This window comes from Vicugna pacos, chromosome 32 (assembly GCF_048564905.1).
Source record: "Vicugna pacos chromosome 32, VicPac4, whole genome shotgun sequence".
NCBI classification, from domain to species: Eukaryota; Metazoa; Chordata; class Mammalia; order Artiodactyla; family Camelidae; genus Vicugna; species Vicugna pacos.
Window position 1 is genome coordinate 15,541,652 of NC_133018.1, and position 26,206 is coordinate 15,567,857.

The 26,206-nt window shown below is 43.9% G+C and overlaps 1 protein-coding gene across 8 annotated transcripts in view; it reads right to left on the bottom strand.

Annotated features, from left to right (window-relative positions):
* CIT (citron rho-interacting serine/threonine kinase) overlaps positions 1-26,206 on the bottom strand; it is a 149,731-nt gene that overhangs the window by 36,358 nt on the left and 87,167 nt on the right. For 7 of the 8 annotated variants that reach the window (XM_072953655.1, XM_072953654.1, XM_072953651.1 and 4 more), the window contains exons 18-24: positions 24,651-24,776; positions 21,245-21,340; positions 16,799-16,915; positions 15,760-15,869; positions 14,530-14,704; positions 10,743-10,940; positions 2,648-2,701 (exon numbers count right to left, since the gene is read on the bottom strand). In XM_072953655.1, coding sequence (XP_072809756.1) covers positions 2,648-2,701; positions 10,743-10,940; positions 14,530-14,704; positions 15,760-15,869; positions 16,799-16,915; positions 21,245-21,340; positions 24,651-24,776 — 876 coding nt within the window. The remainder of the gene's footprint in view (positions 1-2,647; positions 2,702-10,742; positions 10,941-14,529; positions 14,705-15,759; positions 15,870-16,798; positions 16,916-21,244; positions 21,341-24,650; positions 24,777-26,206) is intronic. The other variant, XM_072953653.1, reaches the window with a different exon arrangement.

Sequence of the window (26,206 nt, forward strand, 5' to 3'; positions counted from 1 at the left end):
TAAGGTGCAGAACCAATTTCTAAATGAGATTTTACTGTAAATCCAATATAATAAAATAATAGTAACCAACACTGTTGAGTATTTTCTATGGACCAGGCCCTGCACAGACACTGATGCATCATCTCACTTAATTCTTGCAGGAACCCCCATGAGGCAGGGATTGTTACCAGGTTTCTGATGCTGTGACTCAGTGTTTCCTAAGGTTTTACTGTTTCTGAAATCTGGACTAAGCCGCTGTCTCTCTTCCTTCACCCAGCCTGCAAAGAGCAGGTATTAAATTAATTATGCATCTTACACTCAACAGTGGACTGGAATTGAGGACACACAATATCACCCCCATTTTACAGACAAGAAAATTGGAGGCTCAGGAGTATAACATCACAGAGCTCACCAAGAGGCCAGGTCAGAGTCTGAACCCAGTCTATATGACTCCAGAGCACATGGTTTGGACCACCGGCTGCCCAGCTGCTCGAGCTGAAATGCGGGTGGGTTTCCCAGTGGGTGGAAGAGCCCCCAAAGGCTTCTCCACAGAATGCCAGGGGTAAGGAAAAAAGGAATTAGAAGTCACTATTCCAGAAAAGGCAAGTTTGAGGGCTAAAGAAAGTGTAAAAGTTACCTAAGAAAGTAACCAAATTTCTTCTATATATTGGTGTATTCTCTTAAAACTAAACTCCCAGTTTTAAACATGGGGGGAGAGTGGGTTACAAAGGTGCACAAGGAAACTCTTGAAGGTGACGACTATGTTCGTTACTTTGTTTTGCTGGTTTCACAAATACACAAACATCCCAAAACTCATCAGCCTATTGTCCTCTAATTACCCCTCAATAAAGCTGTTAAAAAAATAAAAGATGAAAAAAGGAGAAAAGAAAACTCCAGATGAATGGAACAGGATCACTGAGGTACACATTTAAAATGCATCCAAGTTTATTTTAGGAAAAAATAGTAACGTAAAAAAAAAAATCACAGTACTAAAATGATCTATATTTTAGTAGGTGATCATTTATGAGCATGTATGTAATAACATAAGCAAATAATTCTTGTGTAAAATAAGGAACCAAGACAATAAGAAACTGAAAAAGTAAAAGGCAAAAGAGTGTAGGAACAGAATGCACCGATTCCTCAAGGAAGGGAGGTGAGAATGCAGGAAATCAACGGATAGTTCTAAGGTGGGCTCACCCCAGATGTGGCCACGGCGTCAGGAAATCCAGACCTAAATTCCACCTGCCACGGACCAACCAGAGTCAGACAGAGGCGCATCCCACGGCCGAGCTATTCTAATCTTGGTATGTGCTCATCGGAAACAAGGGCTTTTAGAATTGCCAAAGGTCCTATACGAGAATGTTTCCAAACAGCTTATTCTTAACAGAAATAACCCAAATGTCCCCTGACAGGAGAACGGATAAACCACCTTCAGTTCTAGTCACACAATGGCAACACGACTCCGTAATGTAGGGAACAAAATCTTGATGGCTGCCACAGCATGGATGGACCTCACAGACACTTCAGGTAACAACAAAGCTAAACCCAAAAGACCGCATCCTCTGTGACTCCATTTATACGAAGCTCAAGAAGAGGCGAAACTAACGTGTGGTATCAGAGGTCAGGATACCCATTGGACAAAGGATGCTGATGGGAAGAGGACAGGAGCCAAAATGTTCTGTATCTTGATCTGTGTCATGGTTACATAAGTCATCTACACATGTAAAAATTCATCGAGTTGCACACTTCAGGTAAGCTCCACTTTATGCATGTTTCTGTGTGCATTTTATACCTTAATGAAGTGGCGGGGAGAAAGCATATAGCGTCAGGACTTAGTGTACCATTTACAGTAAGAAAGGAGTTCATTACAAGAAAATAAAATGCGTATACAGGAGGTGGAGGGGTGCCTCTGGAAATTCATGGATGCAAATAATACAAATGGAGGCGAGCTCACTGAACAGTGACGAAGGAGGTGATAAAGCAACGAAAGGACCAACGAAAGGAGGCAGAATCGTGAATGAGGGCAACATCCCTACCTTCTGAAAGGGGCCTGCTTCAGTTCTGCACTCTGACCAACGACAGACTTTATAGCATAAGTTATGAATGACGCTTATCTGCTCCTGGAATTTACTTCTCTCAACATAAGTTACATCTCCCAAGGAGTCCTAGGTTCTGAATTTGCATGTTAGGAAGCCAGACTTTGCCTGCTAGGACGTTAACATTTCCCGACTCCCCAGGAGAAGAACTTGTTGGTCCTTCCTGTCTGTAGAGGCAGCAGGCTGGAGAAGTCTCACACGTGTCAATGACCCTGCTGTCTTAGGCCAGCCTTGGGCTAGAACCTTCTAGACTGGAGAAGGAGGGGGAGCTCCCATGGGACTTCTGCTGCAGCTACCGAGACCTATTAGTGGGTCGGCAGTGAGAATTATTTTGATCATTCCAACGAGGCTTCTGCAAACATGAAGAATGGTTTACATTTTTTTTAACTGGCAGGAACCCAAGGCACTGAGGTTATCTGGGGCTCAGAAACTCCAAATCATCTGACTGAATTAACTGCTTCAAGCTGAAAGTTTATGTCAAAACATCACTTCCTGACATTAGGGAGAGATGTCCCGTTCTCCTTCTCGGTTTTAGTTTCATGTTATTTTTATCATCTTTGGTTAATACTCACAGTACAGCTGTTACGAAGGGCATCGAATTTGCGCTGGATTTCATCTCTATGTGCCTAAAAGGTAAGAAGTTGATTATGAATTTTTCATAGGGTGGAAAAACAATTCTTCATGCTCTGGGTCAAGCAAAGAAAAGCTCAGCTTGCCTAAAAGAGTCAAGAATGCCATTGCAGCTGCCCCAGCATCGTTTTCTCAAAGGACTAATTAATCAAGTCATACCCACCGTGAGAAGTCAAGTTCCAGGGATACACAATGCCAGATTAGTGACAGTTAACTCTTTAGACCACACATGCATACCCTGTACAAATATAGTTAACATTCAAATGAACACCTTAGGGACCAGTGAAAGAAAAAAACTAAAATGTAGGATGAAGTCTTTACCTTTATTTGTCTTACTCCCCATTCTTCACCTTTCCCTCCAATTGGCTGCCTGCCCCCTACCCTACTACTCCCAAGAAAGAAACAAACACACACGGACACACATACAGGGCAAAGGAGGGACTTTTTTTTAATCCAATGCTGCTGAGATTCGGAACTCAGGATCTATGGCCTACACCTTCCTTTTGGGGAGGGCAGAGAGAGAATAAACAAGGGCCTGAGTACAAACCATGACGAGAGTGCTACGAAGGAAACTAAGAGGGCCCAGGAAAACAGAGTAAGGGGGAAAGAGATGGGGTAGTCAAAGATGGCTTCTCTGAAGAGGTGACATTTAAACTGAAACCTGCAGGCCGATGAGGAGCCAGCCATGCAAAGAACAGAAAAGAGCAGAGGAATAACAAATTTCTACCGTATAGCACAGGGAACTACATTCAATATCTTGTAGTAATTTATGGTTAAAAAGAATATGAAAACGAATATATGCACATTCCTATATGACTGAAGTATTGTGCTGTACACCAGAAATTGACACAACATTGTAAACTGACTATACTTCAATAAAAAATATATTTAAAAAGAGAGAGAGAGAGATAGCAGAGGGAACAGCATCTGGAAAAAAAACCTGAGGCAAGAAGGGTTTGGTGCATTTGGGGAACACAAAAGGATCCAAGTGGCTAGCGCAGTTTTTTACACTTAAAGCTATGACTCAGAGCAAGGACGCCAAGTGGGATTTTTTTTTTTTTTTTGGTTTGCTTTATCCAGTGAAATGGAATAAACATTATAGATTTGGATCGATTAGAAAACATCAGAATGGGCCTTGGATAGTAAAGATGAACACTGTTGCTGGAAACTTGTTTCAGATACATAATTCATCAAGTTTAAAGTTGCTATCAATTGTATGACTTATCACATTTTTGTGTAACATTAAGAAAAAAAGGTACTGCCAAAGAAACTGTGACATGTTTATGTCTATATAACCATAAAATCATATACAGGCTCTAAAATGCACCCTGATTAGCTACCTTAAAAGTCAATAAAATACAGTATATATGCTCTCTTGCATTAGACTGCAAGGTAAAATGTATTCTTTTGTGGGTTATGGCCAAATGATTTTTGAAAACCACATGGCTAAAGCACAGCAAAAGAGAGAAAATGTGGCCCAAGATGATGGTGGAGAGACAGGCCTGGACCAAGAATCCTGAAGGCCCAGGAAGTTTGGATTTCATTCAAAATGCAGTGACTTGGAGGCCAGCGGAGTTTTTAAGATGCAGAGTAAGTTGGCCTGGTTGTCACTTTGTGGATGCTGTAGAAAGAATAGATCAAAATAGGAAAGATGTAGAAGGAAGTGGGAAAACCCAGAGGAGGCTGCTGCTGTCATTCAAGGGAGGGAGGATGGTGGCCTGGAGTAGGATGCTGGCAAAAGACAGAGACAATTGGATGGAGGTGAGATCTCTTGGAAACACAGGTAATAAGACTTGCTGATGGACATGGGGGCTGAGGGGAAGGAGGAGGCAAGGGAGCCCCAACAGACTTTTGATTTGGGAAACATGGAGGATTAGAGCACATTGTGCTTCACTACCAAAGCCCAAAGAAGAATCCAGTTTGCAGCAGAGGAAAAAAGTGGTCCTTCTCTTAAAAAAAGAAGAAAAAAAATCTCAATCAGAAGGTCTATAAGACAAGTAAGTCCAAAAATTCAGCATCTAATTTAGCTGTGATGTATTATCTAATATGTCCACTTTGCCATAAACTAATAGCATGAGTTTATAACAGCATATTAGACACTGCAGGAAAAAAAAAGATTAGTGAACTTTAAGACACAGCAATAGAAATTATCCAAAATGAAATACACAAAGGAAAAAGAAGACATAAAAAATGAACAGAGCATCAATGAGCTATGAAACAAGTATGAGAAGACTGATATACATGGAATCAGAGTCCCTGAAGGAGTGTAAGAGGAGAGACAGAAAAAAATATTTGAAGAAATAATGGCCACAAAATTTCCAAAGTCAACAAAAAAATAAACACATATAAGGCAAAAAGTTCAATGAGCCCTAAGTACAGGACAAGGAAGGAAATTAAGCTCAACCACATCATAATCAAACTGCTTAAAACAAATAATAAAGAGAAAAAGCTTAAAACCACCCAGAGAAAAAGACAAGTTACATATAGAGAAACAAAGAGAAGAAAGATGGATTTCTCACCAGTTTGGGGGTGGGAGGGGGGAAGAGAAGTGTTGGGGCCGGGGTTTGGGGGTTATTAAGCTAGAAGACAGTAGAGCAACATCTTTAAAGTACTGAAAGGAAAACAAAAACAAAAAACTTGTCAATCTAGAATTCTATACCTAGCAAAACTGTCTTTCAAAAATGAAGGTGAAATAAAGACCTTTACAGACGTACAAAAACTAAAGGAATTTTCCACCTGCACACCTGTACTATTATAAATGTTAAAAGAAGTTTTTTAAGCAGAAAGAAACTGACAATCAGAGACTTAAATCTACACAGAATAATGAAGTGAGGAAAAATGGTGAAACAAGACAAAAACTGGAAATTGTATAGACACTTACAGATTCATAAATCAAAAGCTGTTGCTTAGAATCAACCTCTCAAATAATTAGCCCCTATTTTCATGGACTAATTTAATAGATTGTAATTTTTTCCCCAAAATGTGATCTGCTTTTTGCCCAACAATGATACAAGAGATTTGTTAATTTAATGGGGCAAGAATACTATTTACCCAAATATTTGCACTACTGGTGAGTCTCATCTGTGAACATCCTAGAGGAAGAATAAGGCCCTTAGGTTAGTAAACTCTAGAGCAGATGTGAACAACTTTTCCCTTTCAAGGACCAAACAGTAAATATTTTTGGCTTTGAGGGCCACTCAGTCTCTGTCATAACTACTCAACTCTGCCCTCATAATTATCCACAGACAATATGTACACAAATGGGCATGACTATGTGCCAATAAAACTTTATTTACAGAAATTAGGAAGCAGACTAAGTTTGGCCCACTGACTGTAGCTTGCCAACCTCTGCTCTAAATGACTATTTGGTGTGAAATCTCTCAAAGACAGAAACGGGAAGCTGAGGATGGAGTTAACTTCTTCAAAGCCTTTTGCAGCGATCATAAAACAGCTCTTGGCCTAGGCTGAGGGACAGAAGCCCTGTTCCACTTTCTAACAGCAAAGTTTCCAAATAATACACCATTAAAAACTTGTGTGACTTCCCACTGCAGTCTGAAATTTCAATCACGGATACTGTTTCATTTCTATTAAAATTTACCATTATGAGGTCTCTGGATCATTTCAACACATCAAATGGCAATCCTCTGTCAGGGTATAATGTAAGGAACTACCATCATTGCGGCTTTTGATTTATTATTGACTGAAATATAAGCACATTGTGAAACTGACCCTGTTGTGACTGCTGGGAATACTGTAATAATTACTGAACTGATCTGAGTTTTAAAATGGCAAGAAACATGTTTTATGTTTCTTTGAAATAAGCTGTAAACAAATGCACAAAAAAGCAAAAGGTCACATAATAGTATGTATGAAGGCAATAAAATACGTGAGATAAGTTTTGGCATCTCAATGAAATAATTTGAGTGTTAATTAGGTATTACAAGCTACAGGGAATAAATATTTACCCTCTTAGTTACTGAAGGCTCCGAAGGGCTTTTGTCCATGTGAGTGACAGCTATTTACATGAGACTTTAAAACAGATCTTTTCAAATATTTGTTTTTTATTTTAAAATAAAAGCATTGCTTTTGCACCATCGGTGCAAATGTTGACACAATGTGAAATGCCACATGACATCTCAGTATTATTATGAAACTAAATGGAACTTGGGGACCCCCATGGAGCCACGACCCCCAACATGACCATCACTGACCTAGGGTTGGAGGAGCTACAGGGAGAATGGACAGTCTGTGTCCTGGAAGCCAGAGAGGCACTCTCATGGGGGAGTGTTTATGTCTTCTTTAATTTTGAGCAAAGTTATAAGAGGGAGAAAGAAGAGAGGATTATTATGCAGCCTTGATGAGAGAAAATACTGCAGAGCTAAGAAAAGGAAACCAGTGTTTAGATGTCTGACCACCTCTGGGATCCTGGGTCAGGATTCTAGAACACTCAGGATTCCACACACCCATCCCTTTCCCTGGGAGGCAGGCACCAAGCAAGACTGTCACGTTATGTGACCCAATTTCACATCTTGCCTATCACACCAGTGGCTTACTAATGAAATACAAGGATATTTTTGTTTAAAAAAAAAAGAGAGAGAGAGAGAGAGAGAGCGAGCGAGCATGCATTGACTTAATGATTCTAACAGATCAAAGAGGATGGCTCTGGGATCCCATAAACACGCTACGCTGGGAGGACTCCTTTCATGAGTGCCTCTACCTTTTGACATTTGATTATTCAGCGTTAGTCATTTAGCCAAATCAGGAACAGAATGTGAGGGCAGGGACATGAAACGTGTCCGGGGGGCCACTCTAGTGCACACAGAGCCCACGCCACACCTCCACCCTGCGGCCACACTCAGTCACGCTTCCTTCATGTCACATGTCTGTGTGCAATACAGTGTGCAGACTCAAATTCTCCCCCTCAGATGGAAGGATTACACGGAGTCTTGTACTTCAAGTCCACGTGGAAAATTCTCTCTCCTACCAAAAAGCAAAGAGGAATCTTAAAGGAATCTAAAGGCCTGGCTTTTTGTTGAAATTTGACTCTCCTGTTGGTCTCTACCTTGATTCAAGCTCAGCTTTTAACAGCCAGTGAATTTCAATGCAAATGCAATTGACAGGCTGGGTGAAGGGAGGGTTGGGGAAAAAGAAGACCAAGGATGGTGGCCCAGCCCCCCTGCCACCCTCCTCCAGGGGAAGCATCTAACTTGACCCAGGGGAAGAAGCAAACATGGTGACTGCCCCCTTCCCAGGTGAGGGGATGGCAGCCTCTTAGAGTTAAAGCAATAATATGGCCCATTTGACTATTCCCTTTTATTGATAAAACAGCCTGCTGTAAAGCACAGAAACCTCCCAGGAGATCAGTTTAGATCCAGCTGATTTAATGTGATTGATGCTTTCACTGGGTCTGAACTGGGGCCAGAACAATGAGACAGGGTGTCAGAATACTGCATCTGTGACTGTTCGTTCTCTCTGAAAATACATTCTTCACAACAAATTCAACAAAGCCATTTTGGCAGCAGCCACCTGTGGTCCATAACCAGGTTTATGGGACATAATCAAGAGGAAGGGAGAGGAAAATCTGCAGCCCTCAAACCGAACAGAAGCAAACTGATGTTGGGTTTGAATTCCTGTGTGATGGGCTTACAAACAGCGATCTGACCAAAGGCACTTTTCTGCCATCCTTTTGAACAAGCCCTATTTTCCAAGATATCTTCATCATCGGGGAGAGTCACAGAGCCCTAGTTTTGAGACCTAGGGAGGTTTGTTTCTTTCTTTTCTTCTTTTTTTTTTATAAGAAGATGCTCTGAGGCAGTGATCTCATCTGACTAAATTAAGTCGTGACTTGCTGCTGTGCTGGCTTCCAGCAGCCATTAGACACAGCGGATTCCGACCAGCAGCAAGACAGGATTTAAAGACTCCTTTCCCCACAGATAAACAGCAGTGACACATGCTCACCGTACATCCTCCTCCTTCCTCTCCGGCAGGATGAGATGCAGAGCCACCGCCTCCCTCCCAATTCCAACAGAACAGAGAGATAAACGTGTCCTTCTTTTCTGCTCCAAAGTAAAAGGATTTCAGGAATTACAGCCCAATCCCTTAGGGAGAAAAAGCTGAAGACACAGGGATAGGCACATAGTGAGGGCTCATTAAGTATGGATTAAATTACTGATGTCTCCTCTTTCCGAGCTCAAGTGTATCACATGGGGGAAAATATTAATACACAACGCATTAAATGTAATGGTAGTTGAATTTTAGGTAACTCCTTCAGCAGCTAAGAAATGCTATCTGGCTGTCTCCTTCCCCATCCGCCCAACTCCAGAAAGCATAGAAGCCTTCTTGGCACATACTCATATATTCATTTCATTTCTACCTCCATTTTTTTCCTTCTATAGACTTATTTTCTCTGCTTATCTTTTTTCATCCTGATACACTGTTTTGTATCTTTCCAAACTGTTTCCGATCCATTTTGAAACAAGGCAGAGTATAAACAAAGAGCTATTTTAACAATTTTTTTTTCCAAATCAAATATTGGGGGCACATGACATCATTTAATGAGTGTTCTCATAGAGACAGAGGAAGTTCAGGTTACAGTCAATATCTGAACTTGGCGCGTAAGTCCTGGAAAATCTAAGATCCACAGCCATCTTCTGTATAGCAGTTATTCTGCATCTCCAGAATCCTGGAAGCTCCTGTATCCTAGACTGACCCTTGTGCACCCTGGACCTCTCAGCTCATGTTCCCAATTTGGTCCCCAAACCCAACAGTGGGATATAACTTCTAAGAAATTACTTAAAAATATACATATGCATATATATACATATGTATGTGTGTGTACGTATACATGTATATACACATGTACACGTTGTGCGTATATACACATATATGCATTACTTTTAAACAGGATAAATCACAAGCAACACGTGCACACGGTCGTCTACGGAAGTATCTCTGCTCTAAGAAGCGTCTGCTGATGGAGAAGGGGACAGCATCCAGAACGAATCAGAGTAGGATACCCACCGAGGTGCCCTACTGAAAAAGACACTGCGTTGTGCTGCATTGTGCCCTGCCCGTGGAAGACGCACCCTGACCAGCAGGCGTGAGTGTGCCCACCTGCCTGCCAAGTGCAGGGTGTCACCATGAGGAGTGCCTGCCATTAAACTCATTCAGCTTTCGATGCCCAGAGTTCCGCTCCACTGAGCAGCCTTCCAGGAGAAGTGGGATTTATACGTATACGTCTCTGAGGGGGAAAAACAGGAGGATTAGCCACCTGGAGCATGCTGGTCACCTTGGTGGTTGTATTTCCCACTACAAAACCGTGAAGTTGGCATGTTATAGATAAACTTCTTGTCAGTTTTGGTAGGGGTCAGTCCCTGTGAGAAGGATCAGCCATGGGAAATTGGCCAATGAAGTCACATTTTTTAGACTTCCAGAAAGAACCACGGTCTAAATCCAGTGCCCATCACCACCCCCCACCCCCACCCCCACCAGGGACCGATCTCCTGACAACACATTTTAATTGATCAAACTAGTCGCTAAGAAAGAGCAGGGAAGCCAGGTCCGCTTTAGAGAAACAATTTCTCATTCAGTAGAATCATTTCCATCCAGAACATACCAACCAAATGCATACATAAGAAACAATCTATAGCTTACAAAAAAAAAAAAAGTAACACAAATGAAGTGAGCCAAACCAAAAACAGAAATATGGCGGAAAGACCACTGTAAGGTAGAAGATTATTATTTTTTTTAATGATTATTGAAAACTAAAGTAGAAGACCCATGTAAAATGGACTTTGGTTAAACCGAAATTTAAAATATAATGATGATGATTTTAAAAAGAGGGAAACAAAGGAGGAACCTTCCAGGATACTTAGGAAAGCTCAGACATTACCCAATTAGTGACCTAGTACACTAATTCCAACGATGAAGCTGCCCACGTAAGCCAATTTTCTGCCTGTGAAGCAACTCGGTGGCTTGTTTTTTCTCTCTTGGCATTTCTGACAGTGAGCATAAACCTCAGCTCTACACCCAGCCTACCGTGAGCGCCTGGATCTCTTCTTCTGCTTCCGCTGTCGTCTCTTCCAGCTCCGTCTTCGCCTGGCGAAGCTGGCTCTCCAGAGCCGCCCGGGCGGCCTGCAGGGCTGTCAGCTGGGACTCGCGCTCCTGCAGGGAAAGCTGCAGCTCCGTGAGCTGGCGCTTCAGCTCCAGTTTCTGCTCTTCGTGCTCTAGACTGACCTGAGAGAGGGAGGGAGAGAGAGAGGCTCACTGACCTTAACTGAAGAGAATGCCAAGACACGACCTGCCATTCAACCTGCATCTTAAATTTGGTCACGGAAACAAATTCTCAGCACGCACTTGAGAAGGAGAAAAATCAACGAGACGGCTCTGACTTCTATGAGCCTCAAAAATCAACAGAATAGAGCACATCTAAGAGTATATGCAATGGATATGCAAACCATCCCTTACTTTTGAATATTCAAATGCTTGGGGAAGCATCTAAGGAAAACCACACAAGAATCTCCCGTGAAAATTATGATGAATATAAATAACCTCTTATTAGTAGCACGGACACCTTTACAGGGAATACAAATGGAACAACAGACCGAATGCTACTTATTTTAAATATTCTTGCTCTGATTTGTTCTTATTAGGTAACCTGAGTTAATGCCCAGGGTGAACTAATCATTCTTCCCTCTGTCTGCCCATCTATCTATCTACTCAACGTTTCATCCATTCAAGAAAGATGTACTCAGCAACTTCTGCATTAAAAAAAAATATATACAGAGACGAAAGACAGTCTCTGCCTTTGAGTTGGGGACAAAAATCAAAACCAACCATTTCTATACACTGTGGTCAAGTGCAGTGGTCAGGATGTGCAGGGATGTGGTGGGAACACAGCAGGGGTAGAGAAGGTAACTGGGGGTCTGTGTACTGAGGAGCCAAACAAGCAGATAAGAGGGGAGAGAAAATTCCAAGCAGAGAAAGCAAAACACGTAAGGCATGGAGGTGTGGGAGACCACGGCACATCTGCTGACGTAACCACCGCTGACAAGCTGTCCTAGAGGCCAGACCCCATGTCGGACTCTGGGATGCCAAGCGAGAAGAGATGCTCGCTGCCCACGGAGAGCCTGCTGTCTAACAGAGGCAGCCGAGGGGTCCACAGGGCATAAGCTAAACACAGACAGCCACAGGGACCCAAAGGAGACATCCCATCCAGCTCCAAGGTGTGGGAGAAGGCTCCCTGGAAAAGGTGACACCCAAGCCCCAAAAGCCACAGAAGAGGAGAAAGACTTCCAAAAGATTCAGCCTCGAGAACCAACAGGATGCAGTGCTTAACTCAGTGGAGTGGGGCAGGGAACCAAGGACAGAGAGGAGTCAAAGGTGATGCCCACATTCCCGGGAATCTGAGTTACACAATGAGACCACTGGCCAAGACAGGGAACAGGAGAGGAAGGGCCAGTCTGAGGAGACGGGTAAGAAATTCAGCCTTGCCATGTTGAACTTGAGCTGCAAGGGACACATCCAAGTGGGGCTGTCTAACGTCTATGGGGACAGCAGGTCAGAAACTCAAGAGACGGGTCTGGGTTGACAGTCTGGATGTAGGGGGTCCTTAACGAGTCGACGGCAGCCAAAGCCAAGGCTGTGATCTCTGTCTAGTGAGGACAATGGTGACAATGGTGGCAGTGGCGGCGGCAACGACAATGTGACAGCAGATGTCGCCCTCATGTCAACACGCCAGACACTGTCTCTGCTCATTTCGTCTTCCTCACTACCCAACAAGGAAGGTACAACTATTAGGCCATTTCACAGGCAAGCACATTGTGGCCCTGAGAGACTCAGTAACTGAGCAGATGTCACACGGCTAAGATGTGGCAGGGCTCATTTGTTTGTCTTATTAGCACATCAGCAGCCAGAGGCAGCTATGGCTCCGCCAGCATGCCTGCAAACTCCCAATGCCACCTGGCGACACCAGGAGGGGCCAGTGACATCACATCATGTGTCAGCCAGAGGTTGGGGAGCAGGATGCTGTCCAGTGAAAGGAGCACCCAGGACCCCTAAACCCCATGCTCCGCCGGGGAAGAGCTAACGCTGCATGTGCACCCAGGATCCTTGCGGGTGCATCAAACCAGAGGCTGAGGCCTCCGCCCTCAGTCTCAAGAGCAGCAGGTGGCAAAGAGAAGGCAGACCCGCCTTTTTAGACTTAAAGCTAAACTCCAGGCTCCCCTGGAGTACAGACAGCCCTGAGCCTCTCCGGAAGCATCTTGAATTCCTCCCACCACCCCTGGGGGCTGGGTTGGCTATACTGCTTCCAGAACAAAGCAACACGCTTCCCCTGGGGCACGTTAACGCCCAGATGAGCTACAGAGGCAGGGCGGGCGGGTGTGATGAGAGAGATGTGTGGAAACGAAAAAGCCAGCCAGCCAACGTTCCCACGCTCAGAGAAACCTATCTGAGTTATTTACTCACACTCTTAAGGCTGACACTACGGGGAAGTGTTGTTAAACTTACTGAAGAGTAAAAATACAGCCTGGATGAGTTAAATCGCCACCTAAGGCTTTTGGACAACCTAGAATGATGGTCCTCAAACTCAGAAGTGGGCGCTTGTTAAAGATGCAAATCCCTGCTCCTCACCCCCACCCAATTTCATTCAAAACGGCTGAGAGAGGAAGCTGCCCGGAATCTGCATTTCAACAGACAGGCCAGGTGGTCCTGTGGGAGGGGCCCACACCTTGACACCTCCTGTCTAGAGAAGTGGCCTCATTTCAATACCCCAGGACAAACTAAGACATGAGGTTGAGTTCTGAGACTGCTGTCTGCTTAAGTCTTTGCCTTAAGACAGATCATCTGCTCTTTGAAGACCTCCATCACCAATATTTGAGCAGAGCATCTCCACACCCAGTCTGGCAGTCCCAATGCCAGTGACCAGTCCCTGAACTCCAGTCCTATCTCTGCCAGTGCTGGCTCACCCCACCCCCACCGCCCGCCCCCAGGCTGGCAGCCCCCGAGGTCAGGGATGGGTCTGTCTGGTCACCACTGTGTATCGGGCTACTAACTGGCACCCAGCAGTCGTTTCACAAATACACTGTAAGAGATGAGAGTCAGCTTTCACCAGCCTCAAAAATGTTTACAGCCCTGAGCCAATGTGTGGTATTTTCCTCCCCAAACCTGGCTGCCCTTCCCAGCTCCCTTATACCTCTGCAAAGAATCACCTTCCAGAAGCCAGAAAGAGAAAGACAAATACCATATATCACTTACATGTGGAATCTTAAAAAAGAGGACAGAGATAAACTAATTTACAAAACAGAGACAGACTCGCAGACATAGAAAACAAACTTATGGTTACAAAAATAAAGAAAGAAAAAAAATCATGTTCCATCAAACCGAAAGTTTAGATTTCTCTTTCCGTCTTCCACTGTCATGGGGCCTCTGTTACTGTCCTTAAGCCAACTGTGTGCGAAACTCCGTGTCTGGACACGGTCACGTGACCCTCGCTAAATCAGGATAAAGGAGAAATCACCTTCCCCCATTTGAAGATGCACTGACTTACAACCTCCCCATGTGACCCTATGGACCGAGATACGTTTTCACGGCCATTTTCCAGATGAGGAAACTGAAGCACAGAGAGGTGGTAGGAGAGCCTGCCCAAGGCTACCAAACTCCTAAGAAGTGGGGGTGGAACTCTACCCCATATCCCCCTGTGGCCCCGTCTGGGCTCTTCACCTCAATGCCTCTTGTGTAAGAACTGATTTCTGCTTCACACCTGGCTGGTTTGGGGCCCGAGTCCTCCAACAAACACTCTCGGGAGGCCACCCCTCACTCTCACCTCCCTCAGCCTGGTCTCCAGCTCCAGCAGGCGATTCTTGTCGCTGTGGTCTTGGTGGCTGATTTTCTCCAGCTGCTCCTCCAGCTTCCGGTTCTGGGCCTCTAATTTCCCAGCCTGCGTCTCCAAGTAAAACTTCTGTTGCCTGAGTTCTGAAATCATCTCTTCCTGGGCCTTCCTGGTGGGGGTGGTGGGAGGAGCCAAGAAAAATCACAGTCTTGTTAGAGGTGAGCATGCCCCCTCAGAAGGGCAGGCAGAAAATGGAGCGAGAGGTATGTCTTAGTAAGTGGACCACACTCATTCCTGGCTTAGCGCTGTCCTGACCCGGCCTCGTGGGCATGTCCTTACTCAGCGTGGGGACCTGAGGCCCATTTAATCCTCACAGCTCAGAGTCCTTCATCAAGGGGATTAGGGCATGGTCAAGGGGGAGGCAAGAGATACTATCATTTCACTCCTTTGGTAGACCTTTTCATTTCTGAGTCTATATAGGGGATCAGAAAGAAAGGGGCCTCCTTAGAATAAAAAAGTGCCCCAACAACACACTGAGACAGGCCCTGGGGAAGAGAGGGTGATGAGCAGAAAGGATACTATTCCTCCTGCTTCCCCAGAGACCGTGCTCACCTCTCCACCAGACTGCTCCGAAGTACCAGAAACTGGAATGACTCAAAGACCGACAAGCAGCCTATCAAGCTGGTTTAAACTAAGATGGGAACGTTTAAGGAGACCTCTGAAGGGACATATCTAAAGGGAAAAAAAAAATCCTGGAGATTATAATTCTTTGGGGGAAAAGATTAAGATCAAAATGTTCTTGGAGCACCAGAGTCCTTGCTGAACCCCACACTTCACCGCCGGGGCCTGACTTAACACCAGCGAGATGGATGGCCCGGCCAGGCACACCCATGATCACCCCTGGCTGATCACAGGAGGCAAGTCTAGGGGACAAGGACAGCAGCTCTCCAAAAGTGAACTATAAATAGCCTCACTAGAGAGGAAAGCACTCTGTCATCCAATGGTAATTTGAAGCATTTAAGAAAACGTAGCTCATAAGAGAGCATGGGAGTAGGCTGAGACCACTTCAGAGAGAGCAAAATTACATTAAATATACAGGGGCTGGGCCCGACTTCAGAAGTAATTAAATCTGCTCCAGCTCCATCAGACAGAAGAAAGAGGATTATGCCCCAGGGGAGAAGACCAAAGTGTAATGGAGCAGGCACTTAGAATGTGAATACTTACATGTTCCTCTGCGTAAAGAGACTGCTGTTCGCCGCAAGTTTATTGGCTTCCGACAATTCCACTATCCTCTGTTCCAGGGATCTGATCTTGGAATCCATGGCGTTGATCATCTGAAACACAGGGGATCTTTGAAATCTCACACATCGATGGTTCTACCAGAATCAGAGTATCGTGGGCCACGTGGGTCGGGGAGAAGTGTCACCTGAAATGCAGGTGATCTGACCAGAGACTCAACTAGCCTGTACCCTGCAGATCGTGGATCTCATGGCTCGAACGGCTGGCTCTCATTTGTTTTATCCAATGGAGACTGCGCGTCCCCACACTAAGGGGCTTGCATTAAAAACATGCAGGAGGACCTATTCAGGAACCTGGCACTCTGTGGGTAAACAGGCCTCATTAAATCCCTGTGTTGTCTGCACGTGACCTGAGCCTGCAGGAGCCTCTAAAACTTGAATTTGCAAGTTTGGATTTCTCATCACCCTTGGGGTTGTCGTTTTCTGAGCGATTCCTTCTCACTCAGTCACTACTGTCCTAGATTCTCTACATCAAAGCCTCCGCAATTTAATGAATCATAAGAATATAAGAATTGGCCGGGGTAGGGGGTTGGGGGGGAGTGCTGGTTAAAAATATCACTTCCCAGGACCCTCCTTTAGAGATGCTGATGTGAAAAGACTCAGTAGGGTCTGAGATAATAACTCGATTAACAAGCAAGACAGGTGAAACTCTGAGCTGCAAGCTTTTGAACCACCTGCCTGTGGGGATCAGGAAGGAAGGAGACGCGTGAGGGATGCCAAGGACCACGGGGCAATCTGAAATCGTTCAAGCTGATGGCAGACCAGCCTGAGTTCTTAAAGAAGGGCGTGAAAGGCCCAACTGGCCCCCCTGAGCTGTGGCTTTCAGGAGAGGAAGGGGTCACAGCAAGAGCTTTCTGTGAGTAGCAAACTCCACGGGATAAAACGGACTCGTCTCTGGTGTGCGATGCCCAGCCTGTTTCACAAACCCTCCCCTGGATGCCAGCTGTGCGGTTCCTGCTACCTACCGCCTTCTGCTCGCTGAGGATTTTGCCTTTCTCGTGGGCCTCCTCTTCGTGTCTCTGCATCAGATTCTCCAGCGTCTCCTTATCAGCTAGGTCTTTCTTTATCTGATTGTCCAACACCTGCGGGAAACCAAAGAAGTCAGTGTCCTGAGGAGCAAAGCTGAGCAAAGAAGACTCACCAGAGGCACTTGAGCAAAGTAGGAAAGGAGGGGAAAAGGCAGTGGGGGAGCCAAGCTCTCCCGACTTTGCGAGTGGGCGTCTGCTGATCAGCCAGGACGAGATTAAGAAGTCCAGTATCACCATCAAATGGCCAGTAAATGGTGGACTTGAACTAAGGACTTGTTTTTAAATCTGCAGCCAGAAAGGCTCGAGATAGATCCAAATGGAGGTGGACTCCAAAAAACAAACAAAAAAAGATCTCTCTAGAGATGGTGTGATTTACAGCTATGACCCAGGGACAAGCTGATAGCAGTCAATGCAGTAGTTTTCAGAACACTGCTTGCTCTTAATTTGGATAAAATGAAACTCGTCACCTCCAGGCTGTGCGTGGAGGGATGGAAAGGTGAAGGCTGAGGAAGTCCGTGTGACCAAGGCTGACGTTTGAAAACAGCCAGGGGTGAGAGGGTTCTGGCCACCAACAAAGTAGGTGGGGAGTCAACAGACTGAAGACACAGCATAAAGGAAAGAAAAAAAAAAGTCTCTTTCCCCTGTCCTTTCCTCTGACCTAGCTTGGTAGGGAAAAAAAAAAAAGTCACTGGAAAGAGAAACCCTTCCCAGGGGAAGAGAAATCATGTGTTCTCAGTGCCGAGAATGCCACTGTAAGCACTGACTGTTCCCAAGGGGAAAAAATAAAACAGTAATGGTGTTGCATCCTCCGGCTTGATCGCATGGTCTACAAGGGACACACAGAGCCCGACCAGTTGCCAAAACGACCGGCAAAAAAACAAAGGAGAAAAAGAAGGCAACATCGTTAAGTAGTCCGAGGCTTGGACCACAACCCTGTGTCTCACACTCTGCTTCTCTGAATGACACCAACTGCACTGGACACGGCGAAGAGAGCTGCCAGAATCAGGGTCACAGATGGAACTGAAACATGCCTTTCCCTCGTTGTCTATTGTGAAGGGCCCTCCGCAGCTCATGGGGACATCAGCCCTTAAAAAGAGCCAGTCAGCAGGGAGGGGGCCCACATGATGAAGAAAGGAAAGGACGGATTTCAAAGAGGGCTTTAAACTAGAACCAACTGATGGAAAACACAGAGTGAGAGGTGGAGAAGAATAAAAGGTGGGGGACAGGGTCATGGGAGGAGGGACGGACCTCAGAAGGATAAGGGGGCCTGTCCTCTTGGATGTTGGGGTGCGATTCTAAAATTATGAACAAGACAAGGAGAGAATCTGGGGTATGGTCATAATTATTACCAAAAGGGCCTTCCAGAGGAGGGAACAGGAACACCAAGCAGAGCAGACTACAAAGAAATGGCTTCATAAAGATGCCAGGAGGGAAGATGGAAGAAAATAGATCTGTCCCTCACATTCTCTAGGCTCTACAAAGCCAAGTTCTTTCCATCTAAAGGCAGCAGAGACCACATAATGTCTAGCCCAGGGATGCTCTTTTTTTCCTGAGATGCCAAAGCAACAAAGCACCTTTTCAGGATGACTCTGCTTAAACTAAGACCTCCGCTTTGGCAGGGATGGATACCAGCATAGGTGAGTGTGGGCGAGAAGGAATAAGCTTTATCAAGAACGCACGCATCTCAGCTCTGACTGGCAGGTAGACAAACAAGAAGATGCATGGGAGAGAAGCAGGGGATGTGTCTGAAATGAGAGATTCCACTGTACACATTTATATCAATTTAAGACAGAACACGGCTTTTGGACAGGAAAGTCAACATATTCACCCCAAATTACATAATGAATTTTGCAAAGGTTATCTTCATCATGCAAAGGTGCCAGTGGAGTATTATATACATTCTCATAATTTTCTGAAAGTTGGTTTATTTCAAAGATAGACGTCTGGAAGCCAGGAAGAACTCAAACCAAAAGGACTGGTAGATAAAAGGGGGGGAGGGGTCACATTAAAATACTGTGAGGTCCCTTCTGGGTTCTTTTCCTATATTTCTTTCAGTGAAAAACAATCAAAAATAATACCAGGGCTTAAAGGGAAAAAGATGCCAGGGTGGGGATGATGATGAGGGTGTCAGCATGAATGGGTATGGTTTTTCAAAAAAAAAAAAAGGACAGCCAACTCTTTGGGAACACCAACCACACCGATAACGTCATCACTACAGAAATTAAAAGCCTCTTTCAGTGTCCGACTTGGAAGGGAAAGAGACAGTATTTAAGATGTAATGACCAAGGTCTGATTCTCAAGAACAGAAGAATTAAAGGCTTGGCCCAAAACCGTTATGAAATTGATGTGATTTTTCAAAGGAAAATAGATAGGCTGGCAGCCATTTCTGATCACTGATTCATTAATAATAATTCAACTAAAATAATAATTTCAGTAAGTGAAATAGTAATTGAATATATTATTTTATATGGTGGGCTGGATTACTTAGGTCAGCTCTTCCATGAAAAATGATTTAAAATGCTAGACAGAATGTGGAAAACGGGTTTCCAAAAGGACCTAATAAAAGTTGGCAAGAGATTAAGAAATTACAGGCTAAAATCTAAGTGAAAGTAGAAACCCAGAGAGGTAAGAAAAGGTACAAAGCTGTTTTGAACTTGAGGTATTTGCTGAACCAAATAAACTTTAATTTCACTTTTTTTTTAATTTAATTTTTGGGGGTTGTAATTATATATATTTTTTTTTAAATGGAGGTACTGGGGATTGGACCCAGGACCTCATGCATGCTAAGCATGCACTCTACCACTGAGCTACACCCTCCCCATCCCCATTTTTGATTGCCTCAAAGGGTAAGAAGACAGAGAAATCAGAGCCCAGGGCCACCTTCCAAGGTGGGCACACATTTTCATTCAAGGCCTCAAAGAATTCTCATTAATAGTGTTTCAAAGAACATAGGGAAATATATACAAGATCTTGTGGTAGTGCACAGTGAAAAAGAATGCAACAGTGAATATATGTATGTTCATGTATAACTGAAAAATTGTGCTCTACTCTGGAAATTGACACAACATTGCAAACTGACTATAACTCAATTTAAAAAAAAGTAAATAATAATAATAATAATAATATTCCAAGGAAAATGAGCAGTTGACCAGGCACACAAAAAAGACAGACATCAAGAAAAAGAGCCAAGAGAAACAACAGAGAAGAAACAGACCTTTGGATACTTCCAACATTGGAATTATCAGGTACAGATCATAAAACATCTACACTAATGTGTTTAAAGAAGCAGAAGACAAGCTTCAAATGAATACAGGGAATAGAAAGTTACTGTCTTAAATAATCTTAAGTAAACTTAGGAAAGAACCAAATAGAATGTCAAGAAATAAACACAATAAAAAAAAAAAGAAACACAATATCTAAAATCTGAAACTCAGTGGATAGGTTTAACAGCAGATTAGACAGGTAAGAATTAGTAAACTGGAAAATCATTCAGAACTTAACCAGCGTGTAGTACCAACAGATAAGGAAATGGAAAAAAAAAAAAGATTGGTGAAAATCTAACACATGCCTAACAAAATTCTCATTAGGGAAGGAAACAGGGAAGAAAAGATAGAACAACCAGTAATTTTCTGGAATTGATTTTTTAAAAACCCAATATATTCAAAAGTCCAGTCAAATTCAAGAAGGATAAATAAAAATAAATCCACATCTAGACATATCACAGTAAATCTTTAAAAAGCTAAAGACAAAGTAAAGTTTGAAAAGCAGCCAAAGAGAAAAGAAAGATGGCTTCAAAGAAAGCAAGTTAGACTCACAGCTGACCATCAATAGAAACAATAAAAGCCAAACGTCAATGGAATGATACCTTCAAAGAGTTTTATAAGAAATAAGTGCCAACCTAGAATTCTCTCCCCAGTCAAAACATCGTTCAAGAATGAGGGTGAAATAAAGACATTTTCAGACACCCAAAACAGAGAGTTTGGCTCCAGGAGATTTTCACTTAAGTCCTCAAGGATGTAATTTGAACAAAAGGAAAATTATCCCAGGTTTGAGGTGCAGGAAGGAAATTAAAAGCAAAGAAAGTGTGAATCTGTCTAGATCTAAATTATAGACCCTCATGGACTGAAGGACCATGGGTCAAAAATCATTTTAAAGATGGAGCTGGGATACATGATGACCAAATTTTTTAAATAAATTTTTTGAACTTCTGCTATCCAAACCCATGGATAACATCCCCAGACCTCCCACCATGACCTAAGGACAGCAGTTACCCCAGACACTCCTTTGTTCTAGCAAGAAGTGGCCCAAAGTGCCCAGAAAGGGAGAGGAGCTATGTGGTGCTCCAGGAGGAATGCCAGGAAAGATTAGAACGTTTTTCTTTACTTTGATTTTTTCCTCGTAGTGCTGTTCTTTCTGCTTCAGGTGCACCTCCAGGTGCTGGGCTGAGACCTGGGCTTCCCGGTGCTTCTCCTCCAGCTCCTACAGACACACAAGAACAGTCGGTCAAGGGTACAAGGGAAGGACGGAGCCAACGCACATTAGACATTCACAGGAAACATGACTCTGGCACAGGCACCACAGGTAACAGGCATCCGTTTCTTCATTACTAGCCCTCACGGCTCTTGGAAAGGAAACCACCCGAGCCTTGGCCCTGGGTTTTCCAAATCCAAGTATTCACACACAGACACACAACACTGGCGGGCTGGGATCAGAACTCTGTCAGCGGGACAGGTCAAACAAAGGCAGCTCTTCATCTCTGCCTAGAGAAGTACGACTTAACAAGGCAACACAGAGTGAAAATTCAGTACAGCACAAAGCCCCTGACCACGGTCTTGAACCTCAGGCTGTTCTCGCTGCTATGGCAGCCTTAAATGAGGAAAAGTAATTTCCACTTATTTTAGGTTTAAAGTTAATATATGATGATCAAAAAATTATTTTGTATCTTCCTCATTAACAAAATGATTGCTCAAGAACCCTAGCTAAGAAGGAAAACTAATGTAACGATTCAAACACTTGGAGTTTTGAACGATTCCTTTAACAGACAGGTTATATGGAGGATGTGAGTATCTGGAGATGTTCATACAGTGTCATGTTTATATGATACAATGTTAATGGGCACAAAGCAGAACATAAAATTCACTAAAAATGACATAAATATGTGTGTGTGTGTGTGTATATAGAAATAGCTCAAATTCAACATTCTCTTCATTCTTTTATTAAGATTTCTGATTTTAAACTGTTTTTAAATTGTGATTCATTTGAAAATTATACCAATTCATTTGTCAACGTATTATAAACTGATCTTATAAAACATGACATTCAACTAACTGAAACATTCTCCAAATGCAGATATCTGCAACTACATTAATTCTCATGAATCTGGACCCATTAGTTAATTACTAATATCAAAAGTCACTACTCCAAGTTTTCATCTCTTCATACTATCAGGAAATTTCTCTTTGAAAAGGGAGTAATTATGAGAATTTTGAAGAATGATGAAATTATATGGGATACAACCATAAAATGTGGAAAAAATACTTTCAGATTCACACAACATAAAATGTTACTGATTAAGCCTTTGAAAATCTGAAGTCTGCAAGCATTGACTTTGCTTTGGGGTCCAGTAAAGTGTTCAATTTTAAGACCAGGTGCACAGGATCTATTGCAATCTGACAGATGTGATCTTGAAAAGTTGAATGTAAACAGAACTTTAATAAATAAAAACATACTTTAAGGACTTTTTGTGTATTAAAGGATTCCTGGAAAAGAATTCTTTTATTAAAGCAAAAGACTCTGCTATAACGAGGACCCCAATTATCTGTTTTGAAAGTTCTTATCAGAATAGCAAATATTTTAATGCAAATAACATCTTGGGATCTGTTTCCAAGCATCATCATTATGTAACGGTATTAAGGACCCCTCTTTGCCTGTGTTCCAGATACTTCACAGCTTAAAGCACAAGGTTCTTGAGCAAAAGGCACCTTCTGATAAATGAAGTCACAAACACAAAGATATTCGGGCAGGTGGCAAGACACATTCGGACAACGAAATCTGTGTACTTTTCCTTTATGTTAGAAATCACTTGATAAAAATCTTTGCTTAGTTTCAGTCCTCCTAAGGTAGCACAGGAATGGAAATCAATCAAATAATAAGTCGAAAACTCAGATACCTGAGACTTGACAACCTTGAAGACCGAATTTCTGGTCTACCTATGAATGGTACTTTACAACATACAATCCAGGAATGCAGAACTCTACACTCCCACATTTTAATTGCAAGTGAACCTCTGGAAAAAGCAGACATTCTGAAATCTGACTTCTTAGCAGTTTGGCATTTTTTGTTGTTGTTGTCATTTTTTTTTTAAACGTTATCTTTTGTATATGTGTTGGACTGGACTCTTCAGTCCTGTTAGGCAAACACTGTTGTTCGCTGCTATAGTTCCAGCTCCTAGAACAGTGCCTGGCACATAGTAGAAGCTCATTAAATATTTGTTGAATGAATGAATGAACACATCACCATTAAACAGAGAAACACTTCGCAACCACGAGAGACTCAACCACGTCGTTTGCACCAAGCAAGGGGTGGCAGTGGTGGAATCTCAGTGGGAATTAATTTTACTCACGTTAAAATTCACACACTTGACAATTGCCAAGAGAAACTTTGATGACGGAACAAGAGAACAGAAAAAGTAGACTTAACAGTCACATTGGCCCTTGTGTGCAGACGTATATGTGAAGACGACGTGTCAAAGCAACGCTATTTAACCAATTTTTCTTTCCACCTGTTTGTTCAAGAATATCCGTATGTTCGTCAATATATACAAACACAGAAATGTAAAGTTTTGAAAGGGTGGTGTTTTTTGTTTTTGTTTTTGGTATTAAGCATAAGCCTGTAAGTCAGTCATTCTTGAGTTCATATAGTTGCTGGTGACTCATTTCCCAGAAGTGATGCAGAGAGAGAGAAGGCAGGGGGAGATGCGAAGTGACCTGCTCACCACCTTGCCCCTTTCTAGTGGAGAACAGCAACTACTCCTATGAACAGGCTCCAAAAACGGTATCACATTCCTGGCTTTGGGACTGAAATCCAAGGACAGTCCTTTAAAGGTTCACCCGCCTTCCACCCTGGCAGGGGCAAAACTCCAACACATCTCTAGGTACCACCCGAGCCTTCCTTGGTTAAGTTAGTTTGGTCATCAGAGCCGGAAACAGAACCATCGTGATGACAAACCTAAAAAAAAAAAAGATCTGCTACATGTAAGGGAATGGAAAATAATAGTAATAATAACCAACTGTAGCAGAGAAAGTGAGTGGGTGAACAGGGCTCTCTGACAAATACTACTCCGAGAAAAACAAGTCTGCGTGACTAATTTCTTCTTTCGGCAGAAGCAAAAATCCAGGTGTTGGTCTTAAAGGTCTGAATCCCACACCTTTTTAAACGGGCATTTGCGAAGTTAACGGCCATACAAAACTCTGCTGATAGAAGTAAATGCTCCTGTAAAAATGTATCGGAAATGACAGAGTGTGCACGTTCATACTAAAAAGAAGTCAGGCAGTAGCAAACAGAGCAAAAAAAAAAATCATACTGTTGGATCTGTTACCAGTGTTGAAATGTCCAACCTTTGGTTATTCATGCTAGTCTCTGATGTGGCATCCGCTAAAGCCACCTCTCCTGGTTCACCTGCTTGGCGATCACCTCCCCTGTGACGGTGGTTGATTCTCCTTTGGACCCCCTTCCCTCTGCAACCTCTAACCTGTTAGCTTGGAACTTCCCCACTTTGGTTCCTGCTCACCAGAATTTTATCAGCCATCTGCTGGATCTGTTGGGATTTTGTCTGGATGTCATCCTTCAGTCTGTTTTCTCTACGCTCCATGGTCTCTAGCCTCTTTACCTTGTTCTCCAGAGAGTGGCGGCGTTCCTGCAGATCGTGAATCAATCAGAGAGTTTTAATGGAGTAAACCGCTCTACGGGCACAGCGCCCGCACCGAGGGAGAGGGCCCTCGAGAAGCGTACACTCAAGGCGGGAAGAGAAGTCCCAGGCGCCCGAAACGACAGCGAAGAGAATCGGGTTTTGTCATTCAAGTCGTACTTGCGTGTTGTAGGTTACAAGAGTGCATTCATTCATTCAAATATTTACCAAGCGCCTACTATCTGCAAAGTACCACACTAGGCATCACGGAAGATACAGAGGGGAAGCCGACAGAATTCCTGCCCTTGGGAAAGATAAGATAAACACATATAAACATAATATAGGTTAAGAGGGGGAAGAGCCGTGAAGCAAATGGGTCTGGAGGGCGGTGGGACGTTGCAGGCAGGAGAGGGGCCTTTTCACTGAATGGGTGAGGGGAGGAGTCACCGAGATGTGAGCTCTGGAGAGGGTGGGGGTAGAGCAGGCTGGAGCGGAAAGGGCAGGAGAGGTGGGGGAAGGCCTTTCAAACATGGCGGGTGTATTCGCAGAAATGTGGAGGTGGTTGAGAGCTGGGTTTAGGCCCCAGTTGGAAGGTACAGTGGCTGTAGCATCAGGTGCACCCAAGGAGCAGGAGAAAAGGGGAGGGGGGCGCATGTGTGGGTGAGAGAGTCACATGTATCTACGAGGCTCAGGGGCACACCTGAGACACAGGGAAGCCCTGAAAGGCGTAGGGTGGGGCAGGGGGCTCTGTGGAGCCTTGTGTTATAAGTCTGAGCATCTGATGTTGTCTGAGGTCATTCGGAGGAAGGTGAGACCAGAAGCAGAAAGCCAAGAAATTATGACATCTGCTCAGCTGAGAGGAAGAGGGCCTGGGCTGCAGGAGAAGCCTCCAGAAATGGGCAGCAGGGGCTGAGCGTGGAGAGACAATGTGGATAGATTTATAGGGCTGAGCGACTTGCTGAATGCAGGGCCCAAGGGGAGGCAAATGATGTCAAGGTTTTCAGCCAGGGTGGGAGGCGGTGGGGAGCGGGGGACCAGATGAATGACAGTGGCCCTGATCAGCATGAGGAAATTGAGGAGGCCACCCAGATTGGGGGGGGAAGATGGTGAGTTAATTCTAGATCTGAGGCACTGTTCAGACACCCCATCAAGATGTCAGGGGAGCCGTGGGAAACACTGCCCAGATCGCTGGGGAGGGTGGCCCCAAAAAGATGTGGCCAAGGAGGGTCCACGCCAACACTGTGATACGGAAAATCAGGAGGCCCAGGACAGGGGGACGGTCAAGTCAACTACGGCACATCCGTTCTGCAGAACGACCGCCAAGGTGTTGGGGCGGGCAGAAAGGAGTCAAGGGGAGACGTCAGTTTTTATTCACTGTTCTTCAGTTCTAAGTGTTTTACAATGAGAAGACACTCGTGTGTGTGCCTGTATAATTGTGT